Source organism: Dermacentor variabilis, chromosome 4 (assembly GCF_050947875.1).
Source record: "Dermacentor variabilis isolate Ectoservices chromosome 4, ASM5094787v1, whole genome shotgun sequence".
NCBI lineage: Eukaryota > Metazoa > Arthropoda > Arachnida > Ixodida > Ixodidae > Dermacentor > Dermacentor variabilis.
Window position 1 is genome coordinate 20,949,548 of NC_134571.1, and position 25,668 is coordinate 20,975,215.

Genomic DNA, 25,668 nt, shown 5'->3' on the forward strand with positions numbered 1-25,668 from the left:
GTGTTCCAGCATGGAATCATGCTCTGGGATCCACTTGTGTCTGCCTCAGTATACGTGTAGCACTGATATATCACTAGTGAGGTGTCGTCATGCACAGCGCGCAAAACCGTGCACTGCGCAAAACAAGACAATCACAACAGTTCGCGCGCGACATCATCAGTGGAAGTGCGTCGTGCCACAGAAAAAGCGAGGAGAAAAAAGAAATAAGGCGGGGCCCGTGACCTATGTGTCATCCGATCATCGAGGTCCTGTATGGGAGAATGCAGGGAATGAATTCCGCTTGCGGAGGCTAGACAGGGCAAGTGGAGAGTGTCTCGCTTGGCAATGGAGCTCACCTCCTGAAATCATGGGTTTGTGGCACTGAAGTACTTCTGTCGGCTGTTAATGAGCCTATCTGAAAAATTTTTGCTGCAGAATGCTCCCTAGAGGACATGTAACAACTTCCAGCATATAACAAAAGTTTGCTTTGTGGCCTGGTGAGGAGCCCTTTAAGGGCCCAGTGTCACAGAAAATCCAGCATCGGCACCCCGCGTCCAGCATCGGCTGTCATTTCGGTACAAATCTTTACAAACCATGCAAACCCAACCACGCAGACCCTCCGTGTAGTGCAAAGAAGTTACTGAAATAATTTACTTTCTCAAAGTATAACACGTCAGAAAAATCGTAAAGTACAACTTACACACAACCTACAGGCATGATAGCATTGGATTGTAATTTTAACATACGAGAAAACATAATTCTGTTACGCGAAAACTCAAAAACAAACTCCTTTTCCAGCATTTCTACTATTCATAGACTAGCCACAGCACATTCGGTTCCTTGCAACACTTCCAGATAGTGCTCGCCTCCGCCACATCGCAGCCCACACAAGATGCCGCATTTCTACCAGAAAGCTCGCCTTTGTACATAATGTTTGCTGCCAGCGTTTCCTGGTAAACATTATGGTTACATAAGCTGCAGTTGCCGTGAGCCGTGACAAGCAGTCGGGAATTTTTGAATGCTATTGCGTTCCACTCTTATAGGTGAAGCTTAAGCATCCTCCAAATTTTTCACTTGTCATTTGCTTCTGCTCATTAGGCCTACTGATTAAATTTCTGGGGCTTGAAAAACAAATGTAGTCAACCACAAAAGCTTATGGCACATGGGATTTTAATAAGAACTCATTTCTGTGAAGCATGCAGCAGTTCTTCCAACCTAGACAGTACTTTTCCATTAAATTAGACCACCATGCCCTTAACAAAGCATAAATTTCAATTTATCGTGGAGCCCATGTCCCGTTGACTTTTGTGGCAAACTGTAGTCAGTTCATGTTTGTCCTGTCTACTTCATCACCATCCTATTCCTCTTTTACATCTAATTTACATCTAAGCATGAATTGACTGCCTACCCCATTTCATACTTAGCAGGCAACGCAAAGTCTCACTCCACATGTTTCAATGGGCAGTTTATTTTTGAACTGCAACGCTTCCCATGAAATTACTACTATTACTTCATATATAAGAGAGCTTTAGATACATGTTTACAAGCAAGTGTAATCAAGTTACATAGGCAAAGTAATAGTGTTGTCCTATACAATTGTTGGGTTTATGCAGCTTACGTAGGCTATTTTAACCTGCATTATTTCATACACAACGCTTACATAAGCTATTAAAAAGCGTCAAGCATGGTGTCATCTATGGCTCTCACTTCAGTGAGATTACTATTGATGGTTACTCTCTCATTATCACTGATCATCAACAAGTGGCAAACTCAGGCTTAAATTCTTACGAATTCACCTTAAGCACTAGTTATAAGTGACTAGTGCATCCAACTTGTGAAATTCTTGGCCATTCTAGCATCTGTAGGCCTGGCAAGGTGTGTCAGCATAAAAACAACAGGATGGCTGCTAACAGGTTGTGTTCACTTGTACATATTTAGCATAAGCCACCAGATGGCGCCCCGTCTTTCACTGCGATGTGGGTCACGGGTGGATCCCTGCAGTTATTCTCTTTGTGCAGCTGTGCAAGGCTTTCCTGCTGTGTGCAAGTGACATCTTTGCAAGAAATTAGTGGGGAGGAAAATTATTCTTGTTGCTTCTGATTTGATGCATCGTGGTGCCATCTCTCTGCACTCTCAGGACATTTCAAGTGGTCACTCCATGGTGACTCACCCAGTGGGTCATCATGCACAGAAATCGCAGCTTCATAAAGTACAACATCAGTAAACGTGCTAGTGTTTTATTTAGATGTGAAATTCCATACACTAAACTAATTGTCTTCAAGGAATGCGCACTGTAGCCTCCCTCAAAGGGCCGCATTTACCATGCATAAGGCACTGAATACTTTTCTAAACTGTCTGTTAAACTACAACTTGTGGATGTAAGGTTATGTCAAATTATGCATTATTTGTACAACTTTGCACTACCAGTATACAACATACTACGTTTTGGCTGTGAGTGCAAGCAGCGCGCTGTGGCTGCTGTTTGCAGAAACATGCCATTCCACTCACTTGGTGGTAAATAGTTTTGGATCTGCGACACCTTCCATGTAATAATTGTCATATCTCGCGATAAAAGCATAGAACTTAATGTTACATCGAATTACATTATTCATACCTACATCTTTCGTATGTGACACACTCCTTTTTCTTTTCTTTTTTCAGAAATGTGAGCAGTGAGAGAAGTCTCTCTGCCCTTCAAAGTGTTGCTTGCTATGTACGAAGCAGAGTAGCCCAGCCTTACATGCTTACAAAGTCTGTGATCATGGAAACATACCCATCACGAAAAAACTCTACGATTACGATACTCCCCAATGCAAAATTTGAACGCAGCTGTATACTTTTCATTTCAGAATATATTGGCTGGCACAGACAACCTGTCTCATGCAGAACGTTGCAAACGGAGCAATGCGTGGTGCGACTCCCTCACTAATCAGAAGATCATGAGAGATGGCGTGTGGATGACGCGTGGGCGCGATTCACAGCAGCAGCCATGGACAGACTTCTGCTCACACAGTCCTTTGTTTCCACACAGACAATGTGCGCTACTCTGGTGCCAATCTCACAGCCATCGTCGTCGCAAAGCTGGCAAAACACGTCCTGCGCGACACTGCACTTTTCTTCTCATGCTTTCGCTATGCCCTCCTCCTCCACTTTCTGCCTCATGGTTCGGCTGCACCCTCCTCCTCTGCTTTCCTCCTCATGCTCTCTTCGCTATCGTAGTCTTTCATCTCCCACTGCACTCCGCATTCACTTTCATTATTCGCTGTGTTCGTTTGCTCGGTTACAAGGGACAATGCCGACACTCGCAGCAGGAACGGGCATCTAAGAGCTGCACTCTAAAACTGCCAGACAAGGAATTCAAAAACACTCTTGTCAGGGTGTAAATATTAAACAGCAAGACAGTCTCATCACGTACAATGGTTTCCTCCTTTGGATCCAAAGGACAGGAAGATGAGAACAAGGAACGTGAAATAGAGGGGCGTGCAAGTTTCAGTATAGCCAAGGCTGTCCTCCGTGTCCAGCTTATTTGACAGCAACACCTGCAATGGAAAGGCAACAGGAAACTTGCAATTTAGTCTCACACGAAGAAAAACAGTACAAGTATGATTGAGACGCTCATCTGAAAGCACGTTTTCAGTGACTAAACATGCTTTCTGCTCTGGTGCTAAGATCTTGATTGGCTCTTAAGCCTCCTTTGTAAAAAAGTGTGACAGTAATTTTGCTAATGCAGCAGCCATAAAAAATATGTAAACAGAAATCCAGGTCATGCAAAAGCACATTCAAGAAAAGTAATATGCTCGAACCTCGTTATAATGAAGTTGAAGAGGAAGCCAAAATTACTTTGTTATATCCATGACTTTGTTGCCATTTAAGCAGTATATATGCCCCATGATATGCACAACTTTAAACATGCAAAGAAGACTACGGCTCTGCGGCCTGCCAAACCACTACGCAGCAGCGTATGCAATGAAAATTCAATAAAACAACAGCAAAAGACTCTCCGGCATGTGCCCACACAACTTTTCAGTAGCTGACATGACAGCCATTACAATAGCATCCGTATGTTCCAATGTGATGGTCTTTTGCTTCTGCTTTCAGGGTTGCAGTATTTATAGATAAATAAATAAAATAAACAGGGAGGACTTAAATTGGCATCCACAGTCTGTTGTCATGGTGCCAGGACAACCAAAGCAAGGTACCCACCCAGAAATGAAAGCATTGGAAACAGTCGCAGACGTGATGTCATGAATGGGAACAGCCTCTGGCCAGTGTGTGAAAAGGTCAACTATGTTGAGTATATAATGATAACCTTGAGACATGGGTAGAGGGCCCATAATGTCGAGATTAACATGGTCAAAACGATGGCCGGGTGGAAGGAAGGCTTGGGGAGGCCTCTTAGTATGATGCGTGACCTTTGTCGTCTGGCGGGGCAGACATGTGCGCGTCTAAGCGCGCACATCATCATTAATTCCAAACCAAACATAGCATAGGGTGAGAAGGCACTGAGTAGCCCGAATACCTGGGTGACAAATGTCATGTAGAGAGTGGAAAATGGTGCGACGTAGTGAACCCAGAACAAAAGGGTGGGGAAGGTCTGCTGAGACTTTGAACCACAAGGGCGCAGCCGAGCATGGATGCGGCACAAGTCGTAGTGGGAGAAAACGGGGGTTCTCCTGAAAAGCGGCGAGCTCACTGTCATTTTGCTGTGCGGAAGAGCATGTGGCCTAGTCGACAGTTGGAGATGGAGAGTCAACCATGCCTTTACGAGAAAGGGCATCAGCAGTGGTGTTGTCAGCACCTTTCACGTGGCAGATGTCGGTTATACATTCCGAAATATAAGCGAGATGGTGGAGTTCACGTGACACATACTTCGATGGCTGGTGTGAAAAACATATGCTAGTGGCTTATGATCGGTCAGCACGTAAAACTGACATCTTTCCAGGAAATGCCGAAAGTGCTGTATCACAGTGTAGATGGCTAGCAGCTCTCAGCCGAAGATGCTGTAGTGGATCTCAGCAAGAAGTAGCTTCCGAGAATAAAAAGACAAAGGTCTCCACTCCGAGTTAATGCACTGCTGTAGCATGGCTCCGACAGCCATGCTGGAGACATCCACCATCAAATGAGCAGGGGCGTTGCTGCCCGGATGGATAAAAAGCATGGCGTTCATGACTGCTTGTTTGGCAGCAGTAAAGACTCGCTGGCGGTTGACCGAAGGAGGTCAGTGAGTGGGTGAAGCAGCTCTGCACCGTGCAGTATGAAGCACCTGGAAAGATTCACAAGCCCCAGGGATTGGCATAACTGGTGCAGTGTTGTAGGCTGGGAATAATCCTGGATGGTCTTTACGTGGGACAGGAGAAGGCATAAGCCCTCAGATGATATGTGACGACTCAAAAGTTCGAGCTCATGTGCGTCGAAAACACACTTGGAGGCGTTCACAACCAGGCCGTACTGCTGTAGACATTGGAACAAAGCATGCAGATAGTGCTCATGATCTTCAGGTGTAGGGCTGGCAATGAGGACATCAAGGTACGCGAACACAGTAGGAAGGCCCTGCGTGACCTCAGCGATGAATCGCTGGAAGGTTTGAGCCAAATAGCAGAGTCCAAAAGGCATCCGCATGTACTCAAACAAACCAAAGGGCATTGTGATGGCTGCCTTAGGTATGTTGGTGGGTTTGATGGGAATTTGGTGGTACGCCTTAACCAGGTTCACTTTGCTTAAAATTACACAGCCGTCGAGGCGCAATTTAAGGTCTTGGGTGTGCGGCAGCATATAGCTGTCGTGGACAGTCTTGGCATTCAATGTTCGATAGTCGCCACAGGGATGCCAGTCACCGGGATCACGCTTGGGCACCAGATACAGCGGAGAAGCCCACGCGCTGGACCACAGGTGTACAATGCCAAGCTGCAGCATGCAGTCAAACTCTTGTGTGGCGACAGTTAGACGGCTCCCAAACAAGTGGCGCGGTCGGGCGGCTGCTGGTGGACCACAGGTGACGATGTGGTGCATCACTGTATGTTTAGGCGCCTGAGTGAGGTTGCATGGCTTTGTTAACTCCGGAAAATCCGCCAAGACCTTTTCGAATGAAGAGGACGGTATCGGCGTGCGAATGTCCATGGGCGATGGAGGCTGAAGTCAAGGGTGAGAGATCGGAGTCCATATGTCGTTATAGACGAGACGTTTGCAGCACGATGTGACTGCCCTGACAACCTGGAACGATCAGCTTTAGTCGGGGGAACCACGCTGATTTCCACACCCATGTCTATAAGGAACCAGGCGCCGGAGAACTTGTCAGTCACCATAAAAAGGCAGCTGAGACAAGCAAAACCACACACTGCCGCCAGTGATCCCAGTGGGCGTTTCTCAGCCACGAACAGGGAGGCGTGCACTTCGTGGCTTGGTGTCGGAAACGCCGTTGGTACAAGCAGAGAGGCGGAGGGCTGGGACTCCAAGCTTGATGTGTATGCGAAAGAGTGCAATAACCAAAGCGAGGCAAACGGATACCCTTGGGGGGGGGTGGCTCCGGAGTGCAGCGATTGAGGCAGCGAGCTCATCAATGCGGGCCTCAAGGCACGAAATTGCCGGGTCTGTAGGCAGTAAGACATCAATGACGGATGAGGAAGTAGCCCCATGAACTCGATCAAAGAGCTCTGCCAGGTGGTCAAGGGTGACATCACCGGCCGCCGCGAGGGCAAGGCGGATGGGCTCGGAAAGGCGTCACAAGGAAAAACTCTCAAAGCAATGGCTGAATGGGTGTGGACGTCGCACTGCCCAAGAAGCTGTCACATCTGGTGCAGCAGTTGGGAGGGGCGCCGGTCACCAAGGTCCTCGTCGGTAAGGAGCTGCTGAAGGCAGGTGCATTCCGATGGCATGAATCTCTCCAGCACCTTGGTTTTGAGGTGCTGATATGGTTTAGCGCTCGTCGGGGCGGAGAGAATGTTCGAGAGCTCACCCGCAACATCAGGAGGAATGACTGAGGCAACGTGGTAGTAGCGTGTCATTTCCAAGGTGATGCAGTAGAGGCAGAATTGCACCTCGATACGGTGAAACCAAACTTGTGGGTTCTGAGGCCAGAAAGGTGGGAGCCAAAGCTGCAGACGAGACGTCCTGCAGATGTGAGTCCTGTTCCGTGGAGGCTTCAGGCAGGTCAGTTGTGTTTTTTTTAGGTCACCACTCATAATCTTATGCATCAAGCACGAAGGAAAATGACAGCTGACCTGAATTGGTGCAGGAAAAGAACTGCAAGCCGTGGCTTCACGAGCCATGGCCAGGCACCGTGTCTATTTTCTTCTCCTGCGGGTATGCGCCATCCGGGTTCTCGGCACCGTCCAAGGGAGGGTGCTACAATCTAGTACTACTATTAGCAAAAGAAACCTGCAAACTTGTGGAAACTGTACATCGATTTCCTAACTGTGGAAAAAAGAATATTACTTTCACTGGATTATATTTATTTTATCAGTGGAAGGTGGAACCAAACTGGACATGAACAAGCAATCAGTCAAAATCTTGCAAACATGCAAAATATTATAAAATCATTGACCCAAGCCATCCTTTCCACTTCTTCAAGTTGGATCATGCTAGAAAACTTAGGATTTTTTAGAAAAAATGAAGTTTACTACTGCACCATCCATGCATTGCAGTGAAGCACATAACTCCACAGAAAGGTTTGTGACATTGGATAGTTTGTGTTCCCGTGTAACAATAATGATTCTTGTAGCAAACATATTATAGTAATTCAACGGCTTCATATTTAAGCACTCGCATCAGTCACACTTGGCTTAAGTGACTGTTACAGCACAGTAAGGAAAATGTTGACAGGCACAATTCTGCTCAAGAGAAATGTTTACCTTGGGAGCTCCAATCTAAACACATGGAGACAGAGAAATTGTTTTGCTTGGCATCCACTGCACTAAATTACATGAGGTTCATTGTATTTAAAAGAAAAAGCAAAAACCCCACAGTCACCGTACCAAGCATAATTTTGTATTTAGTCCACCAACATTTCTTACAAACTATCTTTAAAACAGGAAAATTGAAACACTCACCACATTTTCAACTCTATAACTCAGTAATAATTAACGATATCACAATTTCGTAAATGCACTCATTAACACATCTAAAGTGATCAAAACTTATGTATTTTACACCACTCTCAGATATACCACTAATTTGTAAGTAGGACTTCGGCATAACTGTCATAATCATTGTGAAAATTTCACCTAAACTGTGAACTTGTATATCTAGTTTTTCTGCTTTAAATGCTCAACAAATGCAGTTTTTGATGCTGAATTATAGACTTGTAAACACCGTGCTTTATATTTTTTTAAAAAACTTAACCAATTTTCAGCACTCTTCAGCAACTTTTACCAAACCTATGAGGTCCTAAGGCAAAATTCTGCTTCCTACAGTTGCTAAAGTCTAATTATCTCAAATACAATAAACTTCATTCAAATCGAGGCAGCAGGTGGCATATGAAAGCATTTCTGCCCTTTACATGCATTTGAATAGAAAGATCGGAGTTGGCATCGAGCTAAAGCTTCCTTCTATAAAAATAAGCTATCTTTATTTATAGAGAGACCCTCTTCACATTGCATGATCATCAAACTGGAGGGGGTGCAATAAAACTGAGCACTTTGAACAATGTTTGAATTCTCTTAACATTCAGGCCAGCCATTTCAAATTGCAATATTTATATTTTCTTATAATTCTAACGACATCCCCTTGAACATACTAAATAAGTGTACTGTAGTGTTGCACACTGACATCAATTTCAATCCCCTGGCAAAGTTGATACGGTTGGTGCTCGTTACAACAGACTAATAATTCATAATATTCCACATTATGACCTCTGTATGTTAAGAAATGGCGGTTTTTGATTATTAGAACATGGAGGTGATCGCAAGAACGATTATGTAATTTAAAGTAAAGTAAGTGAATAAATAAGCTGGTTTAAAGCGGCAATCGTACAGACACACTAGCGGTACAACAGCTTCCAGAAAATTTTCGCCCGCTGGCTACTGACAAATGGCAGCTTTTGAAAACCACGTAATAGCAAGATCTTCCTGTTGACGAAAAAGAAAATAAAAATATGTTCAGGCAATATTTCTGCTGTTGCAGTCTGCTTCCCACTATGTCAACTGGCCCGAGCGCATCACCGCTGCCTATGACACAAACACTTGCTACAACTGCTTTTTCATGCAACACAATTCTCCATAGCAAAAACTAACATCTTAATAGTACCTTTCATGAAAAGTGACAATGACTGTCAATGCTTTAGCCCAAATGAGAGCTGCAATGAGAGCCATGTTCAACTAGGAGCCCACATATTGCCACCGCAGCATTGCATGAGGGATGGCTCAACCGCATCACACAATTTGTAGCATGGATGCCACAAATAGCAGTCCATTTTTGTGCAAATTCATGCGATTAGAAGGTTACCTGTGCTCAAAACTGCATTTTGCGATCATCAGCACTTGTTTTTTAGGACCATTGCTAAGGTTTTGAAGCAAGGCAAGTTAGGCCTCGCGGCCCCTTTGACACAAAGCCAACAACAGTGGATGCTGGTAAGCCACTTGCATTGTTGCCCCAGAAAGTTGTCCAGCAGTCACACTACTGCGGGAAGCTTGTCACTAGTATGTTAATTTCTCAAGAAAATGTGTATTTTTGCACTTTCCGCAACTGGCTGGAAGAAGCTGCGTGCAGTGCAGTGCAGTGCCACACGCACACACCGCCACAGCAAAGTATGTTGTGTACACTTCACAGTGGCAAAATTTGCCCAAAATTGCCCATTGTTGCCAATAGTCTACTATAGCCAAGACTGTTAACAGCGAAATTTGGTGTGTGAATAAAATGGTCAGATCAAACTAAGTGATTAGAACGGTCTGTTATATATGAGAGTATCTTGTACACAGATCCACTTTAACAGCCGTGGATATTCAAGTACAGTCGAGTTCTGGTAATTCGACCCTGACGGTATGGACAGAACTGATCGAATTATCCGGCGGGTCGAATTAAACAAGATGCATAAAAATGTCAAAACACACCAGCAATTAATTTGGCAGTATTTGCCAGTCTAATACACACCAATCAATCGTGCGCCTATTCTTTTTATGTGTACAAAGGAGGAAACTAACGTAGAAATTACATTCGAGCTTCTAAACAAAGTAGAAATGTAAAATCTAACGAGCACCCGATTAAATAGCAAGATAAATATGTACAACCCAATGGCGGCCGGTTCTTTAAAGTCAGCTTCACTGCACTACATTCCTGCTATGCGGTAAAGCATACAACCGCCGCTAAGACGGTTTTGGCTTTGCATCCAACTGCACTGCGCGTGAAATTTTCGGTCCAATCGTCGTGCAAAAGGAAAGGCGCATTAGAATCGGGTAAATACCGTAATAAGACATCGTAGGCCACGGTTAATGCATTAAAATCTTCCTAAGTCAGGGCGAAAGTAAGCGCTTTCAACTGGAGATGGTGTGCGTTTAACACATTTACTATCCCCCTAAGCTCCATCGATGAGGCACTGCCACTAAGGGGGTCGCTATTGGTGTCACCATAGGGTCAGGCACGTGCGTGCTGACGGGTCATGTTCAAATTATTAAAGGAAGTCCAATTTTAGGATCAAAATAACGAACGTTTGGACCCTGTTGTGCCCACCGATGCCTGACTCGGAGTCTTCACTACCAACGCTCTGTCACGAAACGGATGACGAGCGCTACGGGACCACCTCAAAGTCGTAATAGCCCACAGAAATGCACGAGTTCAGGAGCAAACAGAGTACTGATACGTTCCAATTCTGAGATTGCACGTGACTGGCGAACGAAATAAAACTAGAAGCACAAACAGGTGGTAGTGGCATTCATAAACTTTACGAAAAATTCAGGATAGTTGCCAGGTATGCTCATAACCCACTGCGCAGTGTCGGGACTTCACACTGCGATGAAACAGCTTATTTAAAGCTCCTACTGCAACATTTATGCTTTCAATAAGCAATGCTTCATAACATGAAGTGTAATGACAGAAGCTTGCCAACAATGGAATATAGCACATTACACAAGTGCAATGGCCACATTCATTTATTTTATATAATAGGCACACCCATATCTTCGCAGAGAAAATCTGAAAAAAATATATACATTTAGAAACCAGCCATGTATAAGACATACCAATGATTTCAGGATAGTTGGCAGCACGATCTAATGTGTGGTACAAGAACTGTAGAACATTTTTTCGTTTTGTTTTGTTTTTTAGTTACAGCCGGCAGGTGACATGCAAAAATTATGTGCAGTGCAATTCCTGACATCAGGAATAGTCAGTGCCACTACCACCTGTTTGTGCTTCTAGTTTTATTTCGTTCGCCAGTCACGTGCAAAATCGGAATGTATCAGTACTCTGTTTGCTCCTGCACTCGTGTATTTACAAGCTCGCTGCTATCTTGACCCGTGTTCCCTACTCTGTTGACATGTGTTACCTACTCGTCCTGACAGAGTGTGTGTGGCAACAGCTTTGCGCATCTGTAACAGGCTGTGCCGTTATACCTGGTGATATGACCTGCATGCTTCGGCCACTGAACGTTTCGGTAAACGGACCTAAGTGCAGATTTCACCGTGCATAATTGAGTGGATGGCAACAACCATCCACCAGAAAACACTGACTGGTCGGCGCCAGAGGGCATTCTTTGTGGGTGTGTGCCACTGGATCAGTGAAGCATGGGGCGCGGTTTCCTTCAACAATAAAAAGCTCTGAGTCACAGGAATCTCCAACAAGCTTGATGGGACAGAGGATGACCTCATCTGTGACGGGGACGAGTTCGGAGGAGACGAAGGATAATGTATTTGCAAGCTCATGAAAGTGATAAACATTGTTTTGCCTTCTCTTCTACCAACACACGCAAGTACTTTACTTTAACAGAGGCAAGTACCAGTGAAAATATTTACGAGAAAAACAAGTCTTTTTTTTTTAACCAAAGCGCAATTTTCACCTCGAATCTTGGAAATATACCTGCACCCATTACACGCATATATACGGTGCTAAAATGTGAAGGTCTAATTATGTTAATGGTGAAAATTACTGTTTATTATCCAAAAACTATTTTTTAAATATTTTATTCAGTCTCAGAAATTATTGTTCGCACACTCCAAGCAAATTCAAAAACGTTGCAAGCAGCAAGTTACACTGATTCAATTTCTCACTCTGAGAAAACGAAACAGCAAGTATTAAACTCTGCCACACATATGCAGAAGGTCCACCTATGTAGCTTTGCCTCCATTGCCACAGAAAGTTGTCCACGAACATAGTGCCACGAGAGAGCATTGACGTAACTATGAACACAGCACGGCTCTAGTGATGTCACAGCATTTGTCATTTCCAAACTCGGAGGACGTTGGCAAACCATTTTCATTGGATCTGAACTAGTAATACGAGACACGTGGCCAAATGAACTTACTAGGAACACAAGAAGAGGGCCCACGATCATGCTGTAGGAAACAGCCGAGTGCAGGCTAGTGCGTCGCTGCTCGGGGCTCACTTCAGGGGTGCGCAACAGGATGCTCGCAAAGATGATCGCATAAAGCACCCCAATCACTGCCAAGCACATCACAATCCACAATGGCACAAACACCACCTATGAGAGAATGGGAAATGATGCTTGTATCATTAAGAGACAAGAATATGGCAGTATGGATTAGAGAGCAAACTGTTGCAGCTTTCTTTATTTGCTGATAATTGCTGATAACTTGGCACACATCCTTGGTTCTTGAGTTCTACTGTACTATCTGCTTTGTATTCACCTACCTACCTTGTTTAGCAGTTGTATCGGCAATATTTAAATGTAATTTATATTTGATTTTGTTAGCTCTGCACTGGTCACAATGTGCTTTCCGGTTAAATGATTTGCATTGATATTACTTATATGACGCCTCCCTTGTTCAGTGCTCTGTACATGGCCTGTGAGGTATATTTAATAAGGCAAACCAATGTGAAATCATTGCAAAACATAGCTAATTGACTTTCCGAAAGCTACAGCCGCAATCTATGCACCTATTCACACTATAACAAACTTGTAACACTGAACTCTGGCAACAACACTTAAATTATTGACATGTGTATGGAAACTTGCATCACACTGTGTGTAGAGCTCCCTGCCTTCACTCTATGTCAGGTGAACAGGACTGTGACTCTACGAGCCACTTGAACAGTTCCTGTGCAATGTTTTTTGTTTGTTTTCTTCCCTTGCACAAGGCATGTCATCAGAGAAGCAAGGCAGCAGAAATGCATCACATGTCACTCAGACTGACATGTGGATAAACGTAATTAAGTTCTTTCTTCGGGCCTTCCTCCATTCCTCTGGAAATAAATCGAACAAAATTTGAAAATTGAAGTTGTGTGTTTTTTTTTTTTTTACAAGGCCCATGGGAAACACATACCCCCAAAAAGTCATTAAACTCCCACAGTACATGTGTGCAGAATTTTCGTAACAGCGCAGCACAAGACACGGACAAAAGGAAGGTTGGTTGCGGTATATCAATAGAAGCCTTTCTTAAACTTCTTTCCTTTTACTTGAGATCTATCTTCGTTTCATGGAGAGGGAGTCTTCTATAAGAGAGGAGTTTTATGCACAAAAATCGGAGGTATGCATTAGCTCGTGTGTAGCTCCCATCATTAGTAATATTTTTCTAATTTATATTGATAGGCAACTAGAAGGCCACCTTGCTGAGCTTTCCAGTAAGGTTTTCCACTATGTTGATGATTTCATTATATTTTTTAATAGTGACATTCATCCCAAGGTTGATGAAATTTTGATGGTATTCAGGCAGTGCGGCATGGGCCTTGATTTTACTTTCGAAGTCCCTAAAGATTATCAACTGCAGATTATCAACCACCTTCGGTAAAAATCATGGGTGCTGGAAATATGATTCCAGGTCTGTTAAGGCCATTTTGAACTATAAATCCGGTCACTCTAAAGTAGTGAAGAGGGCTATAGCAAAGACTATCCTAAATTCTGCACTAAAGAAGTCGTGTTTTTATATGTCCAAGGCTGCTTTTTCTGATCAGGTCAATCATTCACTGGACGCTGGTACCCCAAAGTGATTATTTCATCTGTGTGCGAAAGTATGGTTCGTGGCATGAAGAGCATCAATTAACAAGGTGGTAAAACTAAATTAGAGGAAAAAAGCAGTACAGTAGAATATCGTTAAACCATACCTGCTTAAACAGTAGTTTCGTTTTAAAAGCAGTAAAGTCAAATCCCCGACTCAGCGGCCATTGAACATAATGTGTTTTGTATCCGCATAAACCGTACCAGCTTATTGCGTGCGTATTGGTTAACACGTAGTGTTTCCACTTTTCGTCATGCAAACACGGCGCTGCTTCGTCTCTAGTGGGTGGCCCAATAGAACAACAGGCCTAAGAGATCTGAACAACGGCCTCCAAGCGCCCTGCGCGTTTGCGCGTGAAGCCACATCAACATCATTTCGGCGCCGTACCAGAGAGAATTGTGGCGTCGTGTAAGCGAGGACTCGCATCATGCCGAAGCTCAGGTAAAAAAGATGCGGGGTGCTCAGCACAGAAGAAAAATTAGACCTTGTTCGTGCTGTAGAACGTGACACGAAGAAGTCGGCGCTGGCACGCGACATTTGTCTACTGTTGACTACGATGTGTGGCATTTGGAATGTGAAGAAGTTGCTCGGCAGCGCTGCTGCGACCGCAAAGAGATGCTGGCTGCGAGGTTCGACTTTTTGCCATCGTTGCCTCTGTTTTGCCGAAGTGTCGCCTAGCGACAGTGATAAGGATGACATGGAAAGTGACAGCATGGGTGACTCAGACCTGACAGTGGCAGAAGCTGCAAGTTACGTCCGCCTCACGAATGCAATCGTCGCGACGAGAACAGCACCCCACAATGAAAAGGTGCCCCGTGACTTCTGCAACGCTACCACGCCCGTGCACGGAGAATATGCAACACTAACGAGGAATCTGCAATGCGAGTGTTTGCCGAGAAGAGGGGGCTGGTTGAAAAGCTGGCTCGCAGCTTCAGTAAGTTTGAGGCCACTGTCATCGGTGCTAGGCCGCCGTGGCATCAAACGAAAATAACACTTTTGTCACGTGAAGTAAATAAATACTGCATGTTTTTTCCCCTTTCATCACACTCTCTCTTCCGCTTTTGACAGGTAAGCGGGCGATCTCATGCCATTTTGGTTAAGCAGTACTACCGTTTAGTACGTACTTTTTCCGAGCTCCGGCCAACTACAGTTTAACGAGGTTTCACTGTAGTACCGTATCTACACAAGTTGGCGCATGGGCTTAAGAATATCAGTTGAAGAACTTGAAAAAGGGGGTACCAGCGAAACACAGAGGACGCGCACACAAGGAAAAGGTGTTAGACACGGACGGACGCTGGACTTTCAACTGTACTTTATTGAAATTTACATCGCCGCACATAACCTCCAATGCATGCACATCTTTAACTCGTCCCAAGACATGTGCTCATATAACACCTCGAAGATACATTACCATGTGAAAAACAGCCGACGCATGCGCAACTTCTACTCCTCCCAAGACCTGTGCATGAATGTCAGTTCTTTATTAATATTTTACCTACTCAATAGGTAAGGACGTTCCTTGTTTGTTAAACACAAAGATATATCACTGACACAATTTTCTTTCTCATTTTCAATGTGAAAAGCTTCTAAGATTTTGCGTTCGTATCTGGTCTTGCCCTTCCCTAAGATGGTCACACCACCAAACAATGGCGCACTTTTTTTGCACTTATTGCAGCCACGGTAATGAACCGTCAAATTGCTTGCCTGGTCTCCGTTTAAGGATAGGTTATGTTCTTGCAAGCGCTTGTTAACACACCTACCTGTCTGGCCTATATAGACTTTACCACAAGCCAACGGAATGTGGTAAACAACCCCAGTGTTGCACTTGATGAAGGGTGTCACATGTTTAACTTTACAGGCCCCTCTCTTGTTCCCCTCATTTTCAATCCTCCCGCACAAGCTAGCCAATTTGCAAGGTGCAGAAAACACAACGCTTACACCTTGCCTTCCCGCCACCTTCTTAATGCTGTGGGAGATTTTATGAATGTATGGTATTACTTCGAGTTGCTTTTTTCACTCTGGTGTCGGTGACTTCTGGCTTGCTAGACCCTTTACTTGTGCAAACTGGCTTCAGCAACAGCCTTAATGACTGAGAGAGGGAAACGTGCTGCAAGCAACCTCTCAACCTGCTGTTTCAGGCTATACACCATGCGGTGGCAGCAGCTCTTCTGCACCGCGTCCAGAAGGCGTCCAACCGCTACACCCCTCTTGACTAGCTTAGACTGATTGGAATCATACGGCATTAGCGCATTTTTAGTCCGGGGTGAAAACATCCAGCAGACATGGTCATTGTCATGAAAGGTTAGTTGTAAGTCAAGGAATCTAATTCCTTTGTCATCTGGCAGTTCGTACGTGAAATTTAAACCAGTTGAAGATACAGCATCGATCTTTGTTTTTCTGCAAAACATAAGATGATTTGCATATGCCGGATAGTTGATAATATGCTGAAGGATAAGCAAGTAAAGGGGAAGTGCACTGCCAAACATGTAAACAGGTACATTACTTGTGTTAAGCAGGTTGTGTATGCCATTTCATTATCTTGTGGTAGAGAGTATGTGGAACAAACAAACCATTGCGTGAATGCTCGACTTAGCGAGCATGAGCTATCTCTTCAAGGGGTTGCACCACTTCATCTCCCAGGGCACTGCAAGTCATGCAGTTGTCACCCCTATTTAAAAAAAAACTAATGTCATTTCTAAATACGCAAGCCAATAGACAACAGAAGTCACTGAGGCTTACAATATAAAAATTAGGGACAATGCATGCATCAGCGAACCATCTGTCACTCTTCAAGACAAGGAATTACATTACCTATGCCCCTCTTGATTGTGCGTCAGTTCATCACAGTTGCCTTGATGTATCTCTGTTTCTCGTGCATCTCATGGTTTTTGAACTGGCACCTATATATATATGTATGTTAGACATCTCTTCAATAAAATATCAGTTGAGAGTCAGCGCAGTGTTGTTTTTACCTTCCTTTTGTCCATGCCTTGTGTTGTGCTGTTACGAACCTTACAATGAATCCTAACCAACTGACCGAACTGGGCATCTTGAGGCATGTGTGCAGACCTCATAGTAAAAAAGCACGAAGGCCACAGCAATACCGTATATATTCGTGCAATGGCCACAGGCTTTTTTTCCAAGATTTGGGCTGAAAGTCAGGGATACAGTCATTACACAGAGAAAAAGACTTTTTTTTTTCGCAAATATTTTTAGTGGTACTTGCCTTTATTGAACTCGAGTACTCGCTTATACTGGATCTGGCTATTCTTCACTATTCGCGTAGCACGTCACCTGCCAGCTGTAATAAATGGTGGCACCTCACAGACCAGAGACAGCAGCGTCTCTGAGACAGCCACTAAATCTCAGGGGCTGTGTGTTTGCTACCTGGAGACAACGAAAAACTCGGAACGGCTACATTGTTTTGCCATCGACTAACAAAAAAGAAGCTTCAGAATTCTCGTACCACACAACAGATAACGCTGCCAATCTTTTTTACAAATCAAGGGTGTGGCTTATAAACAGGTAATTTTTAAATGTATTTTTGGGGGAATTATTTTTTACAAAGTTCTGGGTGCAGCTGTTACAAGGGTGTGGCTGTTACAAGAGTGCAGCCACTAGATGAGTATATACGGTATTTTATAGCACTCACAAAAATATTGGTCGGGTTTGTAAAAGGAAGAGACCTGCAAGAATAATTTTTTACATGGAATGAAAGCTTTTAAGAAGGAAGCGCCAAACCAAATGGATTCACCTCAACATCTGGTCATTAGGTAGTTCTCTGGAAAAAAAAACAATGCATAGAAGTTTGTGGGAAAACTGTGTGATAGATTTAACAAGTAGCCTTCATTGTTGTTGAAGAAACAACACATTTGCATAGTGCAAACAGCAGCATCTCAGTTCAAAAGCTATATAGTTTACACAAGTTGAAGGATTACGCCATTAAGCCACATTGGTGTCTTTCTAAAGCTGGGCTCACATAAACAACACAGCTATCATAAAACGACCATGAACAAAACAAAATTTAGCTAGACAAGGCATTGCAAACTGTGAATTGCTGACGCCAGAATCAAACACTGAACTATGCTGAACAGGCCACTTTCGAAAAAGCACAGCATCGGCAGCTCTTGTTTCATGTGACTACCCATCGACAGCATACGATCACACTAAGTTCTATAGGCTGAAAACTGGTGGTAAGAAAAATTTACACTATACTACATGGTCTTAAAGGGCCCATCAACAGGACACATAGCAAATCTTGGTTATATGCTGAAAGTTGTTACATGCCCTTTAGGGAGCGTTCTACCGCAAGAATTTTTCAAATTGATTCATTAATAGCAGAGACAGAAATATTTCAGTGCCGCAAACCCATGATCTCAGGAAGCGAGCGTCACCACACACACAGACACCTTGTCCACTTGCCTTAGTCTAGCCTCCACAAGAGAAATTCCTTCCCTGCGTTCTCCCATACCAAAGCTGGAGGATCGCAGTACGCATACATCACGGGCACCGCCTTCATTTTTTCTCTCCCCCCCCCCCTTTCGTTTTTTGCTGTGCGACGCACTTTCGCTGACGGTCTTGCATGCGAGCTGTTGCATTTGTCTTGTTTCGCATAGCGCACAACCTTGCGCGGTGCGCACAAGAACAACTGACTAGCGGCATAAGTCAGTCCTACACGAACACTGAGGCAGACACAAGCAGATGACAGAGTATGATCGCGCACTGGAACACTGTAGAAAATGAGTTTCCTTCTCTCTGTGCACGACAGCTTAACAGGGGAGTTGGTTTGAAATTTCAGCTCTTTTCGCAGTGCATAGCAGTGTAATACTTTGCAGGCACAATTGTAAGCACGCATTGCATGCACTGCGCTTGTCAGTTCAAAATGGCCAGACCTGGTGAGGCCCCCTTCAAATACAAGGGCTCATTGTTATAAATTTTTAGCAATTCACATTTGCATCACTGCAGCCAGTCATCATCACTGCTCAAGCATTCACAGCGCTGACAGAGCTGTGTATGACAAAACTGGTGTGACAGAAAAAAAAAAAAGAACCAGAATTAAAAGGCAAAGTTGCACAGTATATAAGAAAGTCCTTTTTGCGGAAGATATATCCACTGCCTTGCAATACTAAAATCACAATATCATAACACTAAAGCAGAGCAAACACCAGGCAGCACAGCTGCCATGGTCAAGAACTTACCACCCAGCTCCACTGGATGAACTTGTCGAGCTGGAGAGCCAGGAATATAAACTGCAGTACGTTCACAGAACAGAAGAGCTCCAGCTGAGTGAAGAAAAACAAGATAACAAAAATGGTTTACTTCCCAGAAGCAACCTCTTGCACCATTCCAGTTTCAACAAAGAGAACTGCCAACCCCTCCTAAAGTACAAGTAATGTGCAGAAAACAAACACTTGAAACACACATAGAGAGAAACCACTGTTCCTTAAACAAATGCCACACTACAGAAGGCCTCTATATAGCAAGTTGAAGGTAATTTATTTTCACGAAGAGTCAGTCATCCCAAGTACAAGAAAAGCATGTGATAGATTGAAAACCTAAAGAGACAAGATGGCACAGTGCACTATAAAATTAGACACTCTAGAAAGAAATATATATTGAATGGGCCCCATAACATCTTTTCAATATGGATAATAAATTTGTACGTAAATATGTTAAGGTAACACAGTGCTGGACATAAGAGCCAAATATTATTCCTGCCGAGGCAGCCAGTAGCCCAGAATTATGCACAAAAGGCAGTCTGCCCTTTTCTTTAACTTTCCTAACCCCTATCACTTTTGTTTATTACTTGTACAGTAGAGTAAACATGATGGATGCAGAGTGGATTTCTTCAACCATCATGGCTAAGTAGTGCTTCCAGCAAAAGCAGAAACAAAAAAATCAAGCAATGTAGTGACACATTATATCCACGAAATCACGTTTATTTAACAGGTGTAATGTTAATTCTTACAGTTTTGTTGTTTTGTCTATAGGCCACATATAGCCACAATATCATCCCACTTTGATATGGCACTTACTTGCCAAGGACGCCCATAAGCATGGAGGTAGGACTATGACTGTATGACACTGACGCAGTGACGATGAAATGACGAAGGAATGATGTTGATTGAGAGTCGCGCCGCAAAGGAATGGGTCAGAAATCGGTTTGAATGCATTAACGGCTTCTAATCGGCTGCTTCCGGTGTGCGAATTGAACGCTATGGTAAACGAAGCGATCGTCGTAGTTTTATGGAATCGCAAGCCACGGTGTTTCAAAATTGGCAGTGTACAACGACAAGGTGTATAACAACATTGGCATGACAACAATGAGATGCAGATTCATAAATTATAGCGATGGATTAATGAAAGCAATGTGACGACATGAGGGTGGAGATGATGACGACTGTATTGCGATGACGGCATGACGACAATCGGATGAAGAAGCGAGAATGACGCTGACGACACCACCAAGACGGCATAACGACAACGGTGTGACAAAGAGTGCGTGATAGCATACATGTGACGACGATGGCACGACAACAGCACCATCGTAATCACAACTAAATGACAACAGCATGATTACGATAGAATGACAAACTGGAAATCACATCATTTGATAGACGAAAGTTATATGTCAAAAACGGCATGACAACAATGAGATGACGATACAGAAGTGATGGCGATGGTGGAATGACAGCATGACAACAATGGCATGACCACAACGACATGACGACAGCATCACAAGAACCGGATGTCAAAGTTACAATGACGACGAAACACAATGGCATCCCAGCGACGACATGGCAATAAATGCATGACAACGATGACATGACCACGACATGAAGACAATGGGATGAAGACGATCACAACAGTGGGATGATGACTGTATCACGAAACCTGTATGACGATGATGGTATGACAAGAATCAGATGTCGAAGATGGTGGGACACTGAAGGCACAACATCAATGGTATGATGAAACCAGATGAAGAAGCGGGAATGACAATGATGGCACGATCAAGGCGGCGTGATGACAACAGTATGACAAAGGATGAATTACACTGCCTATGTGGCAATGACGGCATGGCAACGGTGTCATTATCACAATTGAATGACAAAAACATGACTACTATAGAATTGTGAACAAGAAATGATGTAAACGGATGGATGAAAGTGGTATGATGACAACAGCATGATGACAAGGGGATGACAATACAGAAGTGATGATGATGGTGAAACGACAGCATGACGACAATGGTACAGGGTCCATTATGAAAGTAATGCGCATTTTTTCGGAAAAAATAGATTTATTGACCGAACCTGTACAAATGGCTAAAATTCTTCAAAATACTCTACCCCTGCATCAATACACTTGCAGAGACGTGTCTGCCACGCCTGGAAAGCACCCTGAAAGTCCTCGACGAGAATGTCTCTCAGGAACGTTGTAACATGCTTTTGGATGTTTTCCACAGTCTCCATATGCTTTCCTTTCAGCACTCTCTTCAGTCGGGGAAACAAAAAAAAAGTCGCACGAAGCCAAGTCGGGACTGTAAGGGGTATAGGGGATCACCGGGGTATTGCTCTGGGCAAGGAAGTTGGTAACAACGAAGGACATGTGGCTGGGGGCATTGTCATGGTGGAGCTTGACCGTGTCTTTGACGTCAGCCCTCGCACTTGCGACCCGGCGTCTCAATTTAATGAGCAGCTCCAGGTAAAAGGCTGAGTTGACAGTTTCTCCCTGCAGTACAAACTCAAAATGGACGATTCTTAGGGCATCAAAGAAAACAATGAGCATCGTTTTGATGCGAGACCTGCTCATTCGCGCTTTCTAGGGGCGGGGGAATGATTTTCTGTGCGACTCGCTTCTCTGCTTTTCGATTCTGGGTCGTACTCGAACATCCAGGATTTGTCTCCCGTCACAATAGTGTCCGGAGACGAAATTCCGGCTAATTTTTAATGAAATCCAACAATATTTGACAGAGCAAAACTTCAAGTTCTTTCTGATCTTCCGTCAACACTTTCGGCACAAGGTTTATGCAGACCTTGCATATTTGCAGGTCTGCAGGACATTTGCATTTGCAATCGTAGAAATTGCTACAAAGCAAACTCGCAGTAAACTGGCGACTGGCTGCTTTGGCAGGGCAGAACCCTCGCAATATTTCCCGACCGGTTTTACCACGCTGCCATGGATAGCCACATCATAATAAAACCATGCGCATTACTTTCATAATGGACCCTGTATGATGACAACGGCATTACGGCTGTTACATGTGGAAGTTTCAATATGTCAATGAAACTACCGCTACAGAATCCTGACCACGATGACATGAGAACGGCATGAAGGCAATGGAATGACGACAAGTGTTTGAATGCAATGGCATGAGGACACTGTATCATCAAACTTGTATGACGATGACAATGGCATGATGAGAGTCGGATGACAAAGTTGAGTGACGATAATGTCATGAACATGATGGTACAGTTGAACCTCGCAATAACAAAATTGGTGGGGAATGCGAAAAATTTGCATTCGCGAGAATTTCATTGTTGCAAAATGAGACAGCACAAATAGGTAATTTGTTTCAGAACGGAATTTTACTGTCATAATTCTGTTAGCCTACTTTGGCAAGCTTTACTTGAGGATATAAAGTCGCATTGGCGACAGTACAAAGTACGCAGCATGCACTGATCAGCAGTGGCAGCACTGCCGTGGAGCAGTATTCTTGGTCAATTGGTTTCAGAGATACAATCACTTTTGCAAGATTTTGCATCACTCGGCACCAGACGCAGACCAACAGTGCTCCATGCGTGCAGCAGCGTTTCTCCAGCGCACGTCGCCCGTAGGCGCCGTTGCATCCAGTGCCAAGTGTGGAAGTCATCGTACCTCATATAACTGAAGGCAATCGATCGAAATTACGGCCCCTTCGCGCAAATCTACGTCTGGCGCCAAATCCGCATGCGATGCCTGTCAGGTGGCAGATGGCACCAAAACCAGTGTATGCAAGGGATGCGTATTCCTGAACCATCGCTGATTCACGGCCCAATGCGTGGCACTCCATACTGCAACTGCCATCTCAAGAGCCATAAACAATTCCACATCATTGGGATGTGGACTTACTTGTTTTTGCTGCATTTTTCTCATCGAGGTGCACATGACGCACTGCACTAAGTGTGCAAAAACCACCATCACATGTTGGTAGCAACATGCCTGCCACTTCAAATGGGTGATCAACAAAGATGGCAGCCATGACGTGTTTCCAGTGCAAGCAATTGCTCCTGGCGCTTGGTTGTTTTTGTAAACAAAAATGGTGGCACCCATGCAAGTGGCGCCACCGTATGGCGATATCGTAACCCAGATTTAAGGTCATACTCAATTCTAACGCACACACATAATTTTTGGACCCGTTTTATCGGAAAAAGAGTATGCATTAGATTCGAGTAAATATGGCATGTGACGATGACGCAATGACAATGATGGCATGACAATGGCAGCATGATCACAATTTAATTACTAAAGCATTACTACAATAGAATAATGAACAAGTAATGATGTTGATAGATCAAAGAAGGTGGCTTGACGTCAACGGCATGATGACAATGGGATGTCAATATTGAAGGGGGGATGCCAGTTCTACACTGGTAAAAAATGCCAGAAAAAGCACCCACCCTCAAACTATTAACACTGCTTTCGATTGGCAAATAGAAAAAAATCAGCTTGCAAAACACCACGAGAGTGACAAAACGCTCAATGGGAGGCAAAATTTGTTCAAAGTTCCCCCATGTGGCGTGGCTACAGTCGCCATCTTAGGCTTATTTTGATTATGTTTTCTTTGTGCGCACTTGGCACCAGCTCAAAATGGTGCCACTCGAACAGAATGGCTGCTCTCGCCGCTTTTCGAAAGGGTGATTTCGGGCCTCACATGTAAGGCGAGCACCCGTCTTGCCCCTCCCATTGGCTGGTGCAAAGCGGCTTTTTTTCTTTTTTTTCGTGTGCTGCAGTCTAGGGTGGCATAATCACAACTGAGTGACGACAGTATGATTACAGTGAAATGCCACAGAGAGATTGACGTCAATGGAACGACACAGGTAATACGACGACGACGGCATGACGACTGGATGACGTTACTGAAGTAATGGCAATGACAAAACCACAGCTTAACTACGACGGCATAACGAATGTCCGATGACAAAGCTGGAATGACGACAATGTTAACGACCACAACGGCATCACAACCCCGAACACATACCTAGTGGATTAAGGTATTTGGCAACGTAACTTGGACCACTGGGTCTGAGTAGAAGGTCTGACAATGACAGCATGACGACAGACATATCACAAAGCCGGAATGACGAGCACTGAATGAACACAGTGGCATTACTAAGGTGGCGTGATAACGAATGCAGGACGATTTTATGATGATGGCGGCATGACAAGTGTCCGATAACAAAGCTGGAATGACGGCGAAGCAGCGACCACAACCCCCCCATCCTGACCAGGGCCAGTTTTATTGCGATAGCAACTATATGAACACTCCAAGCACATTTCTGCTGGCAGTGGCACCGTCGCTGTGAGGTTCCGTCCAACGGCAATAACGCCATCGCCGCGTGCTCTACGCTGCATGTGCAAGTGAAAATGTGCGAGGGGAGATTTAGATCGTGGCTCAATCTCGCCCGCACGAAAGGGACGGAAGCAGAGAGGAAACACGCCGTCTTCTGTGGCGTGCGAGGAACCCAACATTGCAAGGCAACTGGGGGGAGGCGGCGTTCTACTCCGACTGCAATTGTGCATGTGGCGACTGTGCACAGTCACGCGGCCTTATCTTGAGAGCAATCTGCATTAGGGACAGAGTCTCAGTGCATCGGCGGCTCGTAGCTTTGTGTGTGCTGTGTATTCTTGGCGCTCACTTTGCGTTGAAGCAATATACAGCATGAAGATTGCTTCGCTTGCTGCTGCTGCTGGCGCGTTTCCTCAAGCCAGCATTTTGACAGCAGGTGTCCGCGGTCATCAGGTGTGATGTGTTCCATGTTTGCTGTGTGCGCTGACACTATGCTTGTTAATTTAATTTGCAAGCGAATGTTTACAAGTTGGTACGGCCAATAAAAGTACTATCCTTCCTTGGTATTGCTGTCTGCTGATTTGCCATCGCAATCGATGCTTCGCGTTTGGGGAAAAACTGCAACTTTTTATGTTATACCGGCCCAGGAGCCCATACCTTGTGGCCCAAGCTATTAAACAACTTGGGTCACTGGATCGGGCTAGAAGGCATGACGACAGCATGACGAGAGTAAGATATGATGAAGATAGAATGACGACAATGGAACAACCACAACGGCATCATAACCAGGAGCAACCACTCAATGGCTCAAGCAGGTAGATTACTTGGGCCACTGGGTCGGCACGAGAGGCTAGAATGATAGATGGATAAGATAACAATGGCGGAAGTAGGAAAAGAATGCTATACACATTATTATACAATGATATCCTACCGGTGCGCATGGCCCAAGTCGTTAGCAACAACCGCTAGTCCACCTTCGAAAGGCATCTTCGCGGTTACCTGTCGATGGGACCCGAAACCTACTGCACACCTGCCCAA

The 25,668-nt window shown here is 44.4% G+C and overlaps 1 protein-coding gene across 1 annotated transcript in view; it reads right to left on the reverse strand.

Moving 5' to 3' along the window:
* LOC142578763 (transmembrane protein 185A) overlaps nucleotides 1-25,668 on the reverse strand; it is a 41,101-nt gene that overhangs the window by 9,124 nt on the left and 6,309 nt on the right. The window contains exons 4-6 of the mRNA XM_075688312.1: nucleotides 19,277-19,360; nucleotides 12,428-12,604; nucleotides 3,395-3,518 (exon numbers count right to left, since the gene is read on the reverse strand). Coding sequence (XP_075544427.1) covers nucleotides 3,395-3,518; nucleotides 12,428-12,604; nucleotides 19,277-19,360 — 385 coding nt within the window. The remainder of the gene's footprint in view (nucleotides 1-3,394; nucleotides 3,519-12,427; nucleotides 12,605-19,276; nucleotides 19,361-25,668) is intronic.